The 17,026-nt window shown below is 43.9% G+C and overlaps 1 protein-coding gene across 3 annotated transcripts in view; it reads left to right on the top strand.

Moving 5' to 3' along the window:
* Nucleotides 1-17,026, top strand: part of LRRK1 (leucine rich repeat kinase 1) — a 73,390-nt gene that overhangs the window by 18,407 nt on the left and 37,957 nt on the right. For all 3 annotated transcript variants that reach the window (XM_005521623.3, XM_088063145.1, XM_088063146.1), the window contains 10 exons: nucleotides 900-1,063; nucleotides 1,937-2,108; nucleotides 4,379-4,558; nucleotides 5,170-5,318; nucleotides 10,023-10,249; nucleotides 10,734-10,861; nucleotides 10,998-11,161; nucleotides 11,851-11,988; nucleotides 15,588-15,700; nucleotides 16,806-16,882. In XM_005521623.3, the coding sequence (XP_005521680.2) occupies nucleotides 900-1,063; nucleotides 1,937-2,108; nucleotides 4,379-4,558; nucleotides 5,170-5,318; nucleotides 10,023-10,249; nucleotides 10,734-10,861; nucleotides 10,998-11,161; nucleotides 11,851-11,988; nucleotides 15,588-15,700; nucleotides 16,806-16,882 (1,512 nt within the window). The remainder of the gene's footprint in view (nucleotides 1-899; nucleotides 1,064-1,936; nucleotides 2,109-4,378; nucleotides 4,559-5,169; nucleotides 5,319-10,022; nucleotides 10,250-10,733; nucleotides 10,862-10,997; nucleotides 11,162-11,850; nucleotides 11,989-15,587; nucleotides 15,701-16,805; nucleotides 16,883-17,026) is intronic.

Raw genomic sequence — 17,026 nt, 5'->3', positions numbered from 1 at the left:
TATTAATCCATGATGTTTTAGCAGGAAAAGGCATTTTGTTTTCAAGTGGAAAATGCTTTTTTCCTCTGTCTTGCTTGTTGTTCAGGAGTGGACCTGAAAACATCTTGTATTTCAGTGACTTTAGCACAGCTTTCCCTGTCCTGGTAGTTGGGGAATGGTTGGGTTTGAGACTTCCTGCCTGTCTCATTAGCCATCTACCAAAGCATCTTCTCTAATTGCTTCATCTTTTAGTCTCTGACACTTGAAAGCTTTTGGCTCCCAACACCATTTAGGAAAAGAAAGTCTGGTCTAGGAGATTCTCCAGAATTGATTAAAGTGATACTGGACATCTTGCAAAATCTCCTTTTACCTATTTTTTTTCAGAGTAAAAATTTCCAGTTTCTTTTATTTCACACTCTTAGAGGTGCCCAAAATTCTGATTGAAAATGCTGAAGGACAATGGGATTTTATCAGGCTGTTGTCAGGAGTGAAGTGTGACTAAAGCAAGGCCAGTAATACCAGATTTGCCTTTCAGATTCCTGGCTTTGTCAGAATTCCTGCAGGTGCCAGTCCCATGCAATTCCTTCTCTTCCCTGGTTCCTCAGCAGGAGGAGGAATGTGCCAGGCAGATGAAGGGTTCATGTGTCCATGTGTGTGAGCTTCCACACCTTCCTTTGGAAACCACCTCAGGGAGCCATTGGGGAACTCGCTGTCCCTCTCAGTTTCATGTCCCTGTTGGGAAGGGCTTTAACATTTTATCACTTTATTTTATCAGGCTCTTTACTTTTTAATTGCATGCAGTAAATATTCCACTGAAAATCACCAACTTCTTTTATTCCCAGGATTCACAGGTGTTGCAGCTGTGCATGAGTAGTGAGCAGGTACTTCTCCCTGACTTCTCTTCCCTGTTTTTCCTGCAGGAACTGTGAACATGGGTGGCAAACAGTCCACAAGTGGCGACGTCTCCGTCATCCAGACCCCTGTGACAGAAAGCATCCAGGATGCCTACAAAGCTGGGGACACCAGCAAGGCCCAAGAGTTGATTAGGTTGTCCTGTGAGGAGACTGCACTGCAAGTGGAAAAGGTTGGGTTGGGTTATACTGCTCTCTTAGATTTCATTGGCAAAGATTGGCCAAAATTTCAAGATGCTGCAGTCTTCTGTAATTTTTTTCACAGAGAAAATCCATTTGGTTGTGTGGGTCCCAGACATGGCTGGTTGTGTGGGGCTCTGCAGAAACATGCTCAGGGACACAGTTTGCCCTTGGAAACACAGATCAGGAAGATGAGACAGACCTCAGGGAGCAGTGTCTATAGGAACAGGAGGCTGTGTGAGGAGGGGTGCTGCTGCAGTGGTCACCAAAACAGGGAAATGCATTTTTCCCCGTAAAAAGGAAGCAGTTTATAGACTTAGCAAAAAATGTATTCCCCCACCAGTGCAAAGATAGTTAGTGGCCCCCTGGGAAGATTCTGCTGCCTGTGTGTGGAATTTTACCACAAACTCTGTGCTAGCTTCTGCACTGCTCTACCTTCAGAGCCCTCCTTTTGAGCCTGCTCTTTGCACAGAGCTGATGGGAGTGTTTTGGGAGGGTCCCTGCATGTCAAGTGCAGTCACATTGGCCATCTCCAAAACAGGTAATACTGTATTTTGCAGCTGAGCTGTGCAAATGTTTTTTCTGTTGGTCCATGAAAAACAGGTTTTTATTCACCGTTCTGTGCCTCAGGCACTTATGTGAAAAACCATACAAAAAACTACAATACAAACCCCAACAAATTAATATAATAAATTTATCAACAATGATTACAATGCCCACTAGTGTTTGTGACATTCCCAATTAACCACGGCGACAGTGGACATGCCTTGGCGTGGGCACAAACAAACCCATACAGCTCTAGAAGTGCTCTTTCTCTGCCTGCTGCCCTGAACAGAGAGTTTATTCTGCTGTGTTTCCTTCACCAGTGTCAGCTTTTAGGCATTGCAGCAGCATATGGAGATCTGCAGGCGGTGAGGTACCTGCTGAAGGAAGCGTTGGTGGTGTTACCAACAGAGCCCAACGATGACAATGCAGCGGTGGTGGCTGCGTATTTTGGGCACAAGGACATCGTGAAAGAGCTGCTGGATTCTCTGCGTGGTAAGCCCTGGGCTGACCCTGCCTCTCCTCAAGTTTTTAAGGAGCTCCAAGCAGACGTTTGGGGTTTTTTCCCATTCTTTGGAAGCGGAGGGGTTTAGTCATGGGAAAGTGTGTGGAGGGATCAGATCTCTGCTGTGCTTGAAGAAAACTTCCCCCCTGGGGAAGAGAAACACATACATAAAAATATTCCATGTTTGCAGACTGGAAGTAGAGGAAGATGCCATTGAGACAGTTCATTCCTGTCAGGCCTCACAGCTGGGTAACATCCCAGACCTACAGTGAAATTAGGGGGTTTTCAGGATGCAGCAGCATCCCACTGCCGATCCAACAGTATCAGTGGGGCTGGCAGTGAGTGGCCTGTCTGGTCAGGGACACTTTGGATGCACAGCTGACACCCACTTTGTTCTCTGCTTGACATTTTGTTTTGGCATTCAGGGGAATTCCTTCTTTAGAATAATTGCTATGTTTTACTTAAATTTTATTATAGTAATTATTTTGGAGCAGGACATTTTTTGGCTCAGACAAGATTCCTGAGGCAGCAGTGGGGGCGAGGGGCAGAGCACAACTCTGACTCAGGACCAGGAGCTGTGTTTGGATCCCTGTTGCTCTCTCAATCTTCTGTGAGCTTGGCAGCTGCTTCTCCCTGGGGCTTTCCATGCATTTGGGGTCCAGAGGTCCTGCAGAACATCTGGGGCTCATCCTTGACCTCAGACACTGCAGTAACACAAGAGCTAAGCTGGCTTCTGCAATATTTAACCTGAATATAGCTCTAGCTCCTCATGGGGACTAAATAGTTGCCAGTGGCTTCACTGAGAACGGGAATAACCTGTTGGGAAACCTGCTTATTTGGTGTCCTGTCAGAGCACTGCTAAGCAAAGTAAATGTTCCAGTTTGGGGGATGCAATTAAATGTAATATTTTCTTCAGCCAGAAAGGAAGCTGAGTAACCTAGTTGCAAAAATTAAATTAATATAGTACACTGAGTAATGAAAAGTGGCTTAAGTAGTTTCTGGAAATTTAGTTTACAAGTGACCAAATTCCCTCCAACTCTTGCTTCGGGGGGGTCAGAGGAGGAGCTCTCTACAAACAGCAGCTTTCAGAAATTTTCATGTAGGACCTTCCAACTGTTTTCTTGGGAAGTTACACAGAAACCAATCACAGGGCTTAGGTATAAATTGCATAAATTTTCAATTTGGCTGTTACACTGCGGTGATTCTCCCTGGAACAGTGAGAACTACTTGTGGCTTACAGCTTAAGTGGAGCCCATTTTTTGTAGCAGGAGGGTGAGGGGTTTAGTGGAGTTGTTAAGAATGCAAAGAGCAATGTAATTTCCACATGGATAAGCTGTAAAAAAGCCTTGACATGTTAAACTTGGGCTTGTGGATGTTCCTGTAAGTGTTTCGGAGAGGATATGAATTTGTAAAGTATATGGAGATAGATCAGGGGAGATTTGGGCACTGCTTATTGTTAGCAGAAATAATTCTGTCTTGGGCATTTAGTTGCATGCCCAGAATTAGGCACACCTAGAGGAAAGTGGTGTTCTACAGAGAAACATTATTTCTGAGGGAAAAAAAAGCAGTTTGAGAATGACTAAAATATCAACAAATTCATGCAGAAATCAGAACATGGTGTTTTAGTTTTTAGTCTTAAATGACATTTGTCTGACTTTACTATGAATTAATAGTAAAGAGTTGACCTGAAATGAAATATTTAAAGGGGAAATGAAAGTTTTTGTGGGAGACTTCAGATTGCAGCAAAAACAAGCTAAAACAATTCCCTTTTTGTTGACTGAAGCATTTATTTTTGTTTTAGTCTTCCAATGACATGAAAACTCATCTGCCTTTCCCTGTTCCTTGTATCCCCTCTCATGAACTTGGAGGAAGTAGCCAATCTTGGGTGTTTGGGTCTAATGGCTGTTTGGATCTGGATACAAAGCCAGACCTGATCATCGCTCTTTGGGGTCAGATGTTTATTTATCTGCTGGTATTTTAGCAGAACTGTTGCTCCCTTATGATTGCTTAAGTCAGGGACAGACAAAATATTTCACCCATTAGCTGGGTGGGTAAAGAACAGTTAAGCAAAGCTGAAACCTTTGTGCCTGATCAGCTTAGGACCCTTCTCTGACACACTTTTGCAGTGTAACCTGTTCCTTTTGTCCTCAGGAGCTTCACCCTGTCCCAAACCCCATTTCACAGCCATTATCTGTGGGTATTCCTCACACATCCCAGCCCAGTGGCACTAACTGAATCACATTTGGTATGTTTTTGGCAGGTCCTAATACTTGCCAGCAGCTCCTGAACTGGATGCTGGCCATAGCCTGCCAGCAGGGCCATTTGGACATTGTCAAGCTCCTGATCCGTGCATACAGTGCAGACCCAGAGAGCTGTGCAGTCAGGAAGAACGAATTCCCTGTCCTCATCCGCCTGCCCCTCTACGCTGCTATAAAGGCAGGTGTGTATTTGCAAGCTTTCCACATTTTACCCCTTTTCTTCCAGGTCTTCAAAGAATGGGCTGAGCTGTTTGCACACAGGATGGTATCCATGGCTTGTCTGGAGTTGGATTTCCAACAGGATGAATTAAAGTAAAATTGGCTCTGAATCTTTTGACTCAGCCAGATTGGATTCAGGGCTTTGTGAAGTTAGATTACTGTAAATACTGAGAAGTTGAACTCTCCTCTATAAACTCCTAGGGAAAAGACCCTTAAAAACCAGAATCCTTGCAAGTAAAAGCATTATTGTTATGGATACTCTGGCACACATGCTTGATTTGGGCTGAATAATTTACACTTCAAAGCACAGCTGTGTGTATAGTTTAATAAGATGGGAAAAAAAGAGAAAAAAGGAAGAGCTTGGGCCAGCACTTTTACACAGTGTCTTTGCTGTCTCAGTTTGACCAAACTGAGTCCTGCTACTGGAGGAAACAGTCTTTACACAGTTCAGTTTCCTTTTTGAACACCTCCTCAGTTTTTTTCAGAAGTGGTTATTTCCCAGGATTTCTGTTCAGCTCCTTGCTGGTTTATTTACATGAGGTGAAGGGAGCAAACAATCTGCTTTTCTCCAAAGGGAATGAAGATGTAGCCGTGTTTTTGTTGCGGAATGGAGCTTTCTTTTGTTCCTACATCCTGATGGACAGTCCTGAATCCAGCAAACACCTTCTGAGGAAGTATTTTATTGAGACAGCCCCACTACCAGGTAGTGCTCCAGCAAAAACAGTAAGTAACCATTTATCTGCCTGAGGAGATGTTGTTTTCAAGGGGCATCATGTTAATAATTGATAATTGCCTTTGCATGCCGTGTGGCTGCTGATTCTTCTCCTTAACTAAGAGCTTTGTGGTTTGCTGCCCTTTTAGAAAGCTGTGCAAGTGGCTTTGATGCTGATTTACAGGATGTAAAACATCAAGGCTTTGAATGGCATCACTGTGCAAGACACAGCAACAGCTTCTGTGGGGCAATTTAAACACCAACCAGGGGGTGCTGGGGAGAGGAAACACCAGCTTTGGGCTCAAACTCTTCCAGAGATGAAGCTGGGCTGCTTCTAGCACAGATTTCCTCTGTGCTCCCAGGCTCATCACTTCCTTTAGGTTTCTGTTGTGCCCCCTGGTTGCAGAGTGATGCCACAAGCTCTGTGGTGTCCCTGAGTGTTGGTGTGGCACAGAGCTGAGCATGGGAACCCTTATGTGTCAGACAGTTTAGGTAAAAATGGACTTGGGTGGCTTTTTGTTAACAAGGAACATGAGCAAAGCAGTGATCTGCTGAGTATCTTCCCTACTTCAAATCCTCAGCAGTAAAAAAGTGTCTCCCACTGGTATTGTTACTACTTTGTAGGGAAGCACAGCATATTTTGTATTATTTATACTATTCTCCAGCAATTTATTACCAGGCATTTTTAATTTTTCCCCCTCAACATGTACTTTAACTCACACTGAATAGGAGCATCAGATCCCTGAACTTTCAATGCTTACAGTTTTCTTCAGGTCACAAAAGAATTTTACAGTGAAAAGACGTCCCTAAGCAATCCAGTTGAGTACCTGTCTGCTCAGCTTGTAGCTTTGCAGGCTGTTGGTTCTGCTTTGGTGTTAAGTAAAAATAAGGAGAGAGGTTTTAGTAGCTTTAGAAACTTCTCCATTCTCGGCTGTTTTTCTGCCAGAATCCTCTCACTGGGTTCCTGTTGATTCCCTGAGTGTTAGACCACATAAGTAAGCCTGACTTCTTCAGGTTCAATCAGTAGATTTAGAGCCCTCCTTGTACTACTCTTAATTTTGTTGATGGGTAAACAAAAGGAATCTGAATTCTAGATGTGGATAAGAGTTGATAAAATATCTTTCAGAAGAAAGAAAGAAATCCAAATGGATAATTCAGCTTGAATAAACCAGGAATAAATGTTTGAATCACAGGGAAGAGGTCTGTTTTCCATGTGAATTTGCTGGCAATATTTTACTTAGCTGCTGTAAAAATGACTCAGCTTTGCTGTTGTCACACCCTGAGTGAAGAAGAGAGCAGTCTTCAAACATCAGCTAATTGCCAGAAGGGCCTGGTTTAAAAAGAAAGAAAAATAAAAAAAACAGGGATAAAACACAGAAACTTGACCTTGATTCTCCTAGTAGCTGTTTATTTTTAATATGTTTGCTTATTTAATGCTTTCTCTTTGAATTCATTTTGGCAGACTGGGACAGATTTGGGAGGATCTGTCCTAGTTTGTCTGCAGAGCTCAGATCTTTGGGAAGTGACACTCACACACCCTGATAACTTGTTTTAAAACACGGCTTTGTGGCAGCTGCAGACAAACTGCCTCAGTGCTTTCCTCTTGTCTCAGAGGGTTCGTCCTGAGATGGATTTTGCACTGGGAGGAAGCAAAACCGTTCTGTGTGGAGGTTGGGATGTGTGTGGCAGCCAGCTGGATGTCAGAAAGTTCTCCCCTTGTACAGGGAGGGCAAACTAAGCACTGGTCATTTCAGAGGAAACCCAGAACTTCAAAAGGCTTTGTCCTTTCTGTGCTATCTCTGAGTGGAAACACTTGAACACAGCTGAGCTCCAATCGATTTCACAGTAGTGAGTGCAGAGCTATGCATAGAATGTGCCTGAGAGCTGGTTTTGGCTGCCACACCTTCCAGGCAGCCCTTGCACCAGCAGAGCTGCCCTGTCTCAGGCAAGAGGAGTTACATCTCATTTTTCTAATGTCTGTTTCTCCATTTCTTGTTCTTTCCTGGCATAAATTTATACCCACACCAAACCGCAGTTTTGCTAAGGAGAGGAAGTGATCCATTTTTACAGGAACAGGTAATGAATGCCAGAGAGCCTTTGCAGTGAAATGGCCAGGCACAGATTCCAAACTTCAACAGACACAGTCAGCAGGGAGATAAATGTAACTTTCCAGTGTGTACAGTGTGAGATATATTTAATTTTTCCATACAGGCCAGAGAAGAGTTTTGTCTGCTGTATTTTCCCTAGGAAATATTTTACCAATAAGTTTAAATTCAAGCATACAAATGTATGTGTGTGTGTGGGATCCTCCTCTCATTTCTTTATCCTGGTAATCTCACTTACATCACCATCAGCACAGAGCTCTGCAGCAGTCCCACACAATATTCAGAGCAGAGTTGTTGATGGAGGGAGCAGATCCCTGTCCTCAGATTATCCCATCTACAGCAGGAACAAGGTTCTGATGGAGCACGTCACGTCATTTAGGAGAAATGCACAACAGCCTTTCTTAATCACCTTACCAGACAGCCTCAGATTTAAGTAAATATTTTTCATATTTACAGTTGATCCTTTGCCCAAGAGCAGCAGGGTTTCTTGCTCCTGCACAATTTCCAGTCCTTTGCCCTAGTGCATCCCCTGTAGTAGAAGATTTCAATTTAATCTTCAGGGCTTGTATTGAGAAATTCTTCCCCTGGCAAGAGAGAGGAGTCTACAGAGGTTTTCTTTGGCCTTCTGAAGAGCAGAGAGGAGTCTACAGTCAGCCCTGAGCTAACATCCTCTGAACTCTGTCCCTGGTTCAGCACCAGTCCCAAACAGAGAAGGGTTGGGCTGAGCCCTGAGCTCTGCAAGTTTGGCATCACAGACCTTTGGCATCAAAGAAACAGCTTTTCTGGGAAAACAGTGGAGATGATTAACTATGAGTTGGGGTGTAAATCCCCTCTCTTTGTGGCACTGCTCTCAGGATTTCTTTCACTTAATTAACATTCTCACTGAAGAGTCCTGAGCCAACTAAACCCCTATATATATAATGTAACTCCACTGATATCAGGTTCCTGGTACCAGTTGAATTTGCTCCAATGTCTTTAAGTCAGATAGGGGGGTTTGGCTGATCCTCCAGTTTGGTGAGACACTGTCTCTGGACAGTGGACAAGGACTCTGGATCCTTGTCTCTGGGTGGGAAGGAGGGAACTGATTGCTGGGATTCAAAAAGCTGCCTTGGATGCAGGACACCAACCCACAGCACTGATAGCAGGTGCTGGATTTCACAGCCTTGCCTGTGGTTTGAGAAGTCATTATCTGCATTCTACAGGTGTCTCCTAATCACATTAAATGCCCTGAGGCCGTGCCTCTGCATTTTTGAGGGAAATGGTACACAGACATCTAAATGCAAAATAGAGATGTGTTATCAGTCTGCAAAGAGGAGGAGCACAGACTCAAGGTCCTGCTTGCACCCCCTAAGAGAAGGCTGTAAGGTTGTACTACTGCATTGGATGGTGTACTCAAGGACAAGTACTTTTTTCCTAAGCCAAGGGGTTTGTGGTACATGTTACAGGTGAGACAAGAGTTCAGAAAACTGCATACTGAATTTTAAACAAGAGTTCCTAAGCAGGAAGCTGTTAAATATGCAGACTTGAGAAATCTAGCAGTAAAGCAGGGTGTGTTTGGTGTGAGAGTGAAAGCTTTGCAGTGCAGCTCCCATAGGGTGCTGTGCACTTTGCAGTAGCAGTGGAGACTCTGCTTAATTTGATTTCTTGTTGCTGCTGGCTTGCTGTCTTTTACAGGGGTTGCCTTGTGGTATGGCAGTGGATGTAGCTTTAAACAAACAGCTGAAGCTCTCTGCCTTGGTTTCCCCAGTGGCACAATGGGCATAATATTTCCATTCATATTTTCAGGGCTGTCCTGAGGCATCACGAGTGAAGGTTTGAAAAGCACAGTCTCTACACTAAGTACAACTAGTGTCAATATCTAAAAAATGCAACTCTTAGTACTTACTCTTTGTTCCACTCTCCCAAACATTTGAACTGTCTGATCTACATGACCAGTTCTGAGTCTCAAATAAGCATTTGAGGCAGGCCTTTGTTTCCCTTTTCTTTCTGTCCCTTCCCCAAATACATTAATTTTAATTCTAAATTTGAGGTTAAAAGTCCAAAGAGCTAAATATTGGAAAGCAAATTAAACTTGCTGTCAGGTTCTTGCTGCCTCCTGGTGGAGAATTAACAATCATTCCATTGAGGCTGGTTTGGGGATAAGTTATATCAAAAGTAACAAGTTTATGGAAGCGTTTAGGGAATATAATTTTTATAATGTGCATTTCAGGATTTGCAATGTTCATTCAAGGATTGCAGTGCAATGAGGTGATCTTGAAAACGAAGCCTTGAGTTTTTTTCTTTCATTGACGACCACTATGTGTTCACACTTCCTTCTGTCCAAGCTGGACCCTGAATAATACAGACTGGTGAAGAAGTCCAGGTCCCCTGCTTGAGCTTGCTCATGATCTTTGGAGTGAAATCATGGAGCAGATACAGCAAGGGCTGCTGATATCCAGGCATGATTTCATCTCTGAGTCAGTTTAATTCCTAGAAGCAGATTGGAAAGTGAGCAAAATGTTTATGGCTGGCCTGTGCTCTGCTCTGCCAGATTCCCAGTGGTGGAGCACAGGCTGAGAGCAACTGGGGTTTCACTAATGTGGTTTTCTCTTCTCTCTTTGACACATGCAGGCTTTGTGTGTGAACTGGTCAAACCTCAAACTGCCCTGGGTGGATCTAGACTGGCTGATCGATATCTCCTGCCAGATAACTGAGCTTGATCTCTCTGCCAACTGCCTGGTGTCCCTCCCATCCGTGATCCCATGGGGGCTGATAAACCTTCGGAAGCTCAGCCTGGCTGACAATCAGCTGACAGAGTTACCCAGTGTGCAGTCCTCTGATGAGATCATTTGTACAAGGTGTGTGCTCAGAGCTGAGCCTGCAGGGAGAGCAGCCTCAAACTGGGCTTGAGGGAGGCTGTGTAAGGGGAGAGCACATTGCAGGAGCTTCTTGGTCTGTTTTCTGTCTGCTGCAAGGTTTAGCTTAGGATTTGCCCCTCTGCATTCTCAGTTTGCTGTCAGGACAGTTGTGGAGACTTTTATTCCTGTTTTGTCTCATGTTGCCTCTGCTTTTTCTCTGGTGAGCCCCATTCCTCTAAGTTGGATCAGGGTGACATTTACTGCCTGATACCAGTGATTTGATCTGCTGTCTGTCCAGACCACCTCTCTCTGCTCCCTGGAAGGGTTAATTTTCTGATTAGGGTTTCATGCTTTTCCTTGTGAGGCACATTTCAGCTGCTTTCATTCAGAACTGAAGCTGTCCTGGTAAAGCAGATGTCTGTGGCAACAGGAGGCTTTGCAAGTGTTTTACTGATGCCTGACTGAGATTGTTCTGTACTCACAGGTTACTTGAGGTCGATGTATCCAGCAACAGGCTCTCCACTCTCCCTACTGGATTCCTACATCTTAAAAACCTTAAAAAACTCATCGCTTCCAAAAATTATATGGAGAAGTTATTTGACGAGGAAAACAGTACGTACAATCCGGTGTTTGGCTTGCATTTTGAGACTGAGCTGTAGGGAAGAACCCAAAAATGTTAAAATAATGGCTTAAATGGCTTAAAAGCTCTCATGCTTATACCAAGGCCACAATGTTTCATGTTTTCCAGCAACTAATTGGATTGGTTTAAGGAAGTTGCAGGAGTTTGACGTCTCTGACAACAGGTTGGTGGAACTTCCAACGGTTTTTCTATACTGCTTCAAGTCCCTAAACATACTGAATGTTTCCAGAAATCAGCTGAAAGTGTTTCCAGATCCCTGGGCCTGCCCCCTGGTAAGTTGAACTGCTCTGACAAAGTCACAGGCTGAAAAAGCTGTTAAAACAATGCAAAAAAAAAATTTACTGTGGTGCTTAAAAAGCTGTCAGATGCTTAAAAGGCTGTTCTGTAGGAGTGCCCCTGCCAAATATGGTTTATGGGTTTCAGATCCAGTCTTTCTGAGGTTCCACCCTGTTCTCACCATGTTGGTGGCATTGGTGGAAAGCATTTAGAAGCGGGTCTTACATGGATGTATTAATTTTCTCTGTAGTTCCTCTGAGCAGAAATATTGTTGGGATCATTTTACTAAACACCCAACTTTCACCACAGGTGACTTTGCCCAAACCCATGGCAAACTAGGACATTTGTATCCACACTCATCACTGTGACTTTACTCCTCATTTTCACAGGGACAGCAGGGGAACAGTATCCTCTGGGGAAGTGTTTATCTGTGGTTGAAAGACAGATGGGTGATTTTCAAAATAATTTTTGGAATACTTTTTGCCCACCAAGAAATTCCACCAGCAGTTGAGTGCACCTCCATAGCAAGCCCTATGTGCCTGCATGCCCAATAATTTATCAAGATATCTAAAGAGGCCACCTAGAATTAATTTATTAAAGCTTTTGACATGTGACAGCTGATCTACCACATTATTTAAAGACCTGATTATTACTCTGTAAGTGTGGGGCTTTCTATGTTTTCCAGAAATGTTGTAAAGCATCTAGAAATGCACTGGAATTCCTACCTGATGCATTGACTGTATTCTGGAAAAATCACCTGAGAGAGGTGGATTTTTCTGAGAATTCACTGAAAGAAGTTCCAGCAGGACTCTTCCAGCTTGAAGTAAGTGTCATTTCTTCATAGTTCTCACATTATTTTTCCTGATACTGACTCAGACCTCAAACTGGCTGCCTGGTTAAGGTAGGAGCCCACATGCTGGTTTGAACTGGTGCAATTGCACAGAGCCCCTGAGCAGCTTGTCACCCCCTAAATCACCACATTCAGGCCCTCATCCAGTGAGATATATCTAGTTTCTGACACAGGTCTTGTGAGAACTCTCTGGATGTTTGTGGTTTGCAGAATTTGGGAGTGCAGTTTGGAAGACAAGCCCTACATTGTAGCTCCAAGCTCCAGCCATTGAAATATTGATGTACTCAAGTACACTCACAAATAGTTGTGCTTTTTCTTGAAAAATATGTTGTGTAATTAGGAGTTAGGCTTTCTGTGCTGAAAATAGCATGTTTGTATGCCCTAAACATTCTATTCTGCTTGGGACCTCTATAATCTTAAAGGCTGTAGATTAAATAATTATTTTCTGTGGACACCAAAGTTCCATGGGTTTATCTCAGAATTCTTCAGAATTTCTGCTTTCATATGGTGTTGTTGATAAACCAAGCAGAACTTGGGGTTTCCTCCAAGCTTCCCTACAAGATTGTGAAACTCAGGGTTGTGGAGAGAGAAACACAGGCCCAGAAGTGCCATGCTTTTCCTTGCTGGCCTCTGTGGGAAGGATGCAGAAGTGATGGTTCATATACGTGTCCAGTCCTGATCTCAGGATCTGCTGCAAAGGTGTCTTTTACTCCTGCTGCAACAAGAGGGTTGAATTCCCTTAACTCTTTCCAGCGGTCCCTGCACATTTGGCTTCGCTCTCTGGTGGCTGTTTCTTTCCAGTTGGCATTTCCCCTGAAATGAAACAAATCCTATGGACTATTGTCTCCAAAACTTGTTTTTTCTGACTGCATTGAGAACCATCCCAGGGGGTGGGAGCCACCATGGCAGATATTAAACACTAGATGGTGCTTCCAGGGCACAATTCTTGGGTGCTGATGCTCAGAGAGTGCTGAGGGGTGCAAAGACACCCGTACAGAGAGACCTCAGTGCAATCAATCTTTGCTGATGTTTTCAAAGTTAGTGAGTGTTGGCTGCCCTAAACAGTGTCAGTTCTTATCCATATCTCTTCAGCATTTTATTCATAAAAGAAATAAATATCAAGTTTTTTCAGTGCCCTGAGGGCCAGAGTATGGTGAGCAAATAGAAGGTAAAACCCCATGCCAGGAGGTGCCCTTAGTTGTAGAGTTTGTGTGAGTGAACAAGGCTGTGCTCATGCTCCAGCCCTCTCCAGAAGGAGATGTGGAAGGGGGGAGAAATGGGAAGTGAAGTGTTCCTACAGAAAATGTATTATTTTTATGTAGAACAGCAGTGAACTGTATTCTCCCTGAGAAAAGCAGACAGGAGGTCTGTGACTTGAAAGCATGTCATGGGACGCTCATTTGTCACTGTAGCTGCAGTGTAGTTTATCACTGGCCTTTGCATGGTTTGCAGAGGAATCTCAAGACTGGGACTAGCTCAGTCCTTAATACCATGTGTACTCCAGAAATGTGGTGTTAAGAGAAACAGAAATCTCCTCAGCTTTCTTGGCTGCTGCCTTCTAAAGGAACCAACCAAACCATGTCTTAGTTCTCTAGGCTAGTTTGCTTCTCCCTAGCTTGCTTCTCCTGCAGACACCTGACCCCCTCTGAGTGGAATAATTCAGGTAAGACTCTGGTCAACTTTTCCACATCATGACCTGACCAAGACACCTTAATCAGGATACTGCAGATTCACTCAGGTGTCATCTCACACCCTTCTGCATGCTGTGGCAGCAGTTTTGGAGGAGTTTGTCTGCCACTGCCATTGTGTCCCTTTTGAAGGCCCCCATTCTCACACTGAAAGGCAGTAAAAATGGAGAAATTAGAGAGAAGAGGCAATTTAAAAGGACTAGAGATCTCCAGAGCTTGTCATGAAGAACCACAGCCAGCTGACAATCACCAGTTTTCCCTCCGTGCACTGAACCACTGGAGAGAAGCTCCTCGGGCTCTCAGCACCCAGGGGAGTGGCCTTGGGCAGTGTCTGGGGGGACATAGACACAGTGACTGAGAAAGAACACCCCAGTTAGACCCCACAGAACACAGTTTGTGCTAATTCTGGGACGTGCAGCCTCTCTCTCCTCCCACCCCTGCCCAGGGGGAGAAGTCTGAGGCATTGTACTTGCTCAGCCCCATGCTGACACTTGGAGAGAGCCCCACACCAGGAGCCAAGGGCAGGCTGAGCCCTCCTTCCAGGGGAATTGGAAAAGGCAGTTTGTAAAGCATTGTAAAAGCATTGGCTGTCAGGATTCAGTTTTCAGTTTTCCCTTTCCTTCAGTGGCTCACTCTGTCTGCAGTTTTGTATTCCCTTCACCTTCCCCAGATCCCAGCAAAGCCCAATCCTGCCCCTCTCCATCACTAGAGGGAGCATTTTGCACAATAATTCCCATTCCAGCCACTGCTGGTTGTCCATCGCTTATGTCACATGGACACCTCATATTTTTCCAATCTAAAAAAAGGGGAGGAAGGCCAACAAACTGGCTTTGTGAGACACTGTTAATCCTGCTCGATGAAAAGGGGCATAAACCTTTTATATTAACGTGGAGCACATAAAACATTTAACACACTTGACACTGACATCTCTGCTGGTAAAACATGATTTCCATGGGGTATAATTCATTAATATTGCTGTATTTCTGGCAGGAGATAATTCAGCTGACATTCTGCTTTATCTCAGTTTTTCATGGTAGGGGGACTTGCTGGATAAACCTGGTTGGAAACTCTACAGACAACAGTTTTTCAGTGGAAAATTGGATTTTCAGCCAAATGAAAATGATTGTTTGAGCCTCAACATTATTAAGGGCAGATGGAAGAGCATAAACTTTACAAATCTGAATGGGAACTGCAATTTTTTTTTTTCGTATTTCAGTTAAATTCAAAGGAGATCTTATGTTTAGCATGGTATTTCCAGCTGAGTCCTGTCTGTGTGGTGTTAACTGTATGGTATCAATCAGCTTCATTTGTTTTGAAAATTCATGTCTCTGCTGAGAGGAGAAAAAAAAAGGAGCTGTGTAACTTGTATAAATCTTGGAAAGTGACTATAAATTCTTTCCATTTTAATAGAGATGACTTTAAAAAGCAATCAGAATTTTTCCCTGCATGAAGTGGTTCATGTTTTGCACCTGGATTTTGTGCAGGTACCTCAGGTGTAAGCCCACTCTGACGCCAGCTTGTACAGACACACACATTTATTACATATGTATGTAATCCATACGTGGCATCCTGTGTTGGTAAATCAGACTGTTCTTTTCCATTTGGAAAGGTTTCCTCACTAAAAAGTGAGATGTCCTCTTGCATGGGCTGTTTCCAAGTGCATCTGTCAGCAAGTGGAGCAATAATCTCCCTGGAGTGAGTGGTGCTGCTCCGTGCAGAACTTGCTGGGGACAGGGAGGAAATGTTTGCATGCTGGGCAGCACGGACAGGATGTTCTGATGAATAAGATGTACTTTCTTCGCGTTTCTGTTATTTAATAGCCGTGCTTAAAAAGCTCTTTCTGTGTGTTTGGTGCTCTCTAACTCCAGGCTATTCCTCTCCTAGGCTTTGGTGTCCCTGAAGCTGCTGGGAAATCAGTTAGTTACGTTGCCTTCTCAGGATAAGTGGAATTGCAAACAACTTAAGTCGCTGGATCTTTCAAAAAACCAGCTTGGGAAGTAAGTGTTTCTTTCAAGTTTTGGCTAAGAAAACAAAAGCTGAAGAAATAACAGCAAACCAAATCCCTCGTGTAACACAAAGAGTGTCAGGAGAATTAATTACCTGCTTAGAAGGCATTGATACCCACATAGCATGTCCCCAAGTATATTGTGTGTCTGTGGCAGTGATGAATTATCCTTGGCTGATTCTTTGGGCATTTAGAGCACTGTATCATTTATTAAGTGGATAGATTATTGATAATGGCAGTTTGATTTCTGAGCATGTAGGAATTTCTTCAGCCCAGTGTGTGGTTCATCACTACAAATACAAGTTTGTGGAGAGCATATCTTAACCATAAACCATCTGGCTGGACTGTAGTTATTAGTTAGTGTGGGAGTATTGTTTTGGAAAAAATGAAAAGTCTTTGTTTTTTAAATGGAAGTGTAACCAGCTGCAAGTTCATAGAGAAGATTTCCAACCTAAAGGATTCTGTGATTCTAAGACTGATGTTAAAAAGACAGTCCAATAAGAGTGATGTTCTTCTGTTTAGAAATTCCAATAGGGATGTTTAACATAGAGAGTCAAAGGTCCTTTATCATCTCCAAAATTGCACTGAATTGTGTCATGCTGATATCTTCTCATTTGGGTGCCTGTCCAACACAGTTTTTGGAGTCCTTAGAAGTTTCTGTGTCAGTTGCAAAAGACAAATTGCCACTTTTTGAATGTCCCAGTGCATTTCCAGAGTCATGCTGGTGGGTCATCTTGTTTGAGAGTCTTTGGGGAGGGCAGGCAGTGGCAGCAGGTCGGTTCTCCAGCGCTTCTGGTGAAACTCCTTCAATTTGCTGTTTGACAACCACTTAACCCTGACACCCATAAAGCTGGGGGTCAAGTGCTCCTGCCCTGGGAGCTGGGAGCTGCCTTGAGGAGCTCTGTTGATTTGCCAGGAGAAAACCACTGGGCTGACAAGTGTTGGTGGAGTCTGATTGCACAGCGGGTTCCAATCCCACCTCTCCAGAGCAGGTGGGATCCTGTGAGAGCTGTGAGCGGGGTCAGGCTCTTCCCTGTGTATCTCAGCACCTTTTCAGGATATTTTCCCCACAAGTCCCTGTTTTGTTTGGCCCACAGGAGCGATGAGGGATTTAAAACGAAGAGGATCCCCTTTTTCACCACGAAGAACAGGGTGCGTGGTGGCCCCGAGGCAGGTAAGGCACAGCGAGTGCTGGCAATGCCAGGTGAGCTGGGAAGCAGCAGGAATCTGCAGTTTGGCTGGAGGGAAAGCAGGGTAAATTCCTCTGCAATTTAAAGTGCAGCTGCATTTCATTAAGAGGAAATATGTTCAGATAAAA

This window comes from Pseudopodoces humilis, chromosome 16, assembly GCF_049639895.1.
Source record: "Pseudopodoces humilis isolate 2021_Gansu_Grassland_sample_001 chromosome 16, ASM4963989v1, whole genome shotgun sequence".
In the NCBI taxonomy this organism is placed as follows: Eukaryota; Metazoa; Chordata; class Aves; order Passeriformes; family Paridae; genus Pseudopodoces; species Pseudopodoces humilis.
This window is presented reverse-complemented; position numbering and strand designations above follow the sequence as displayed.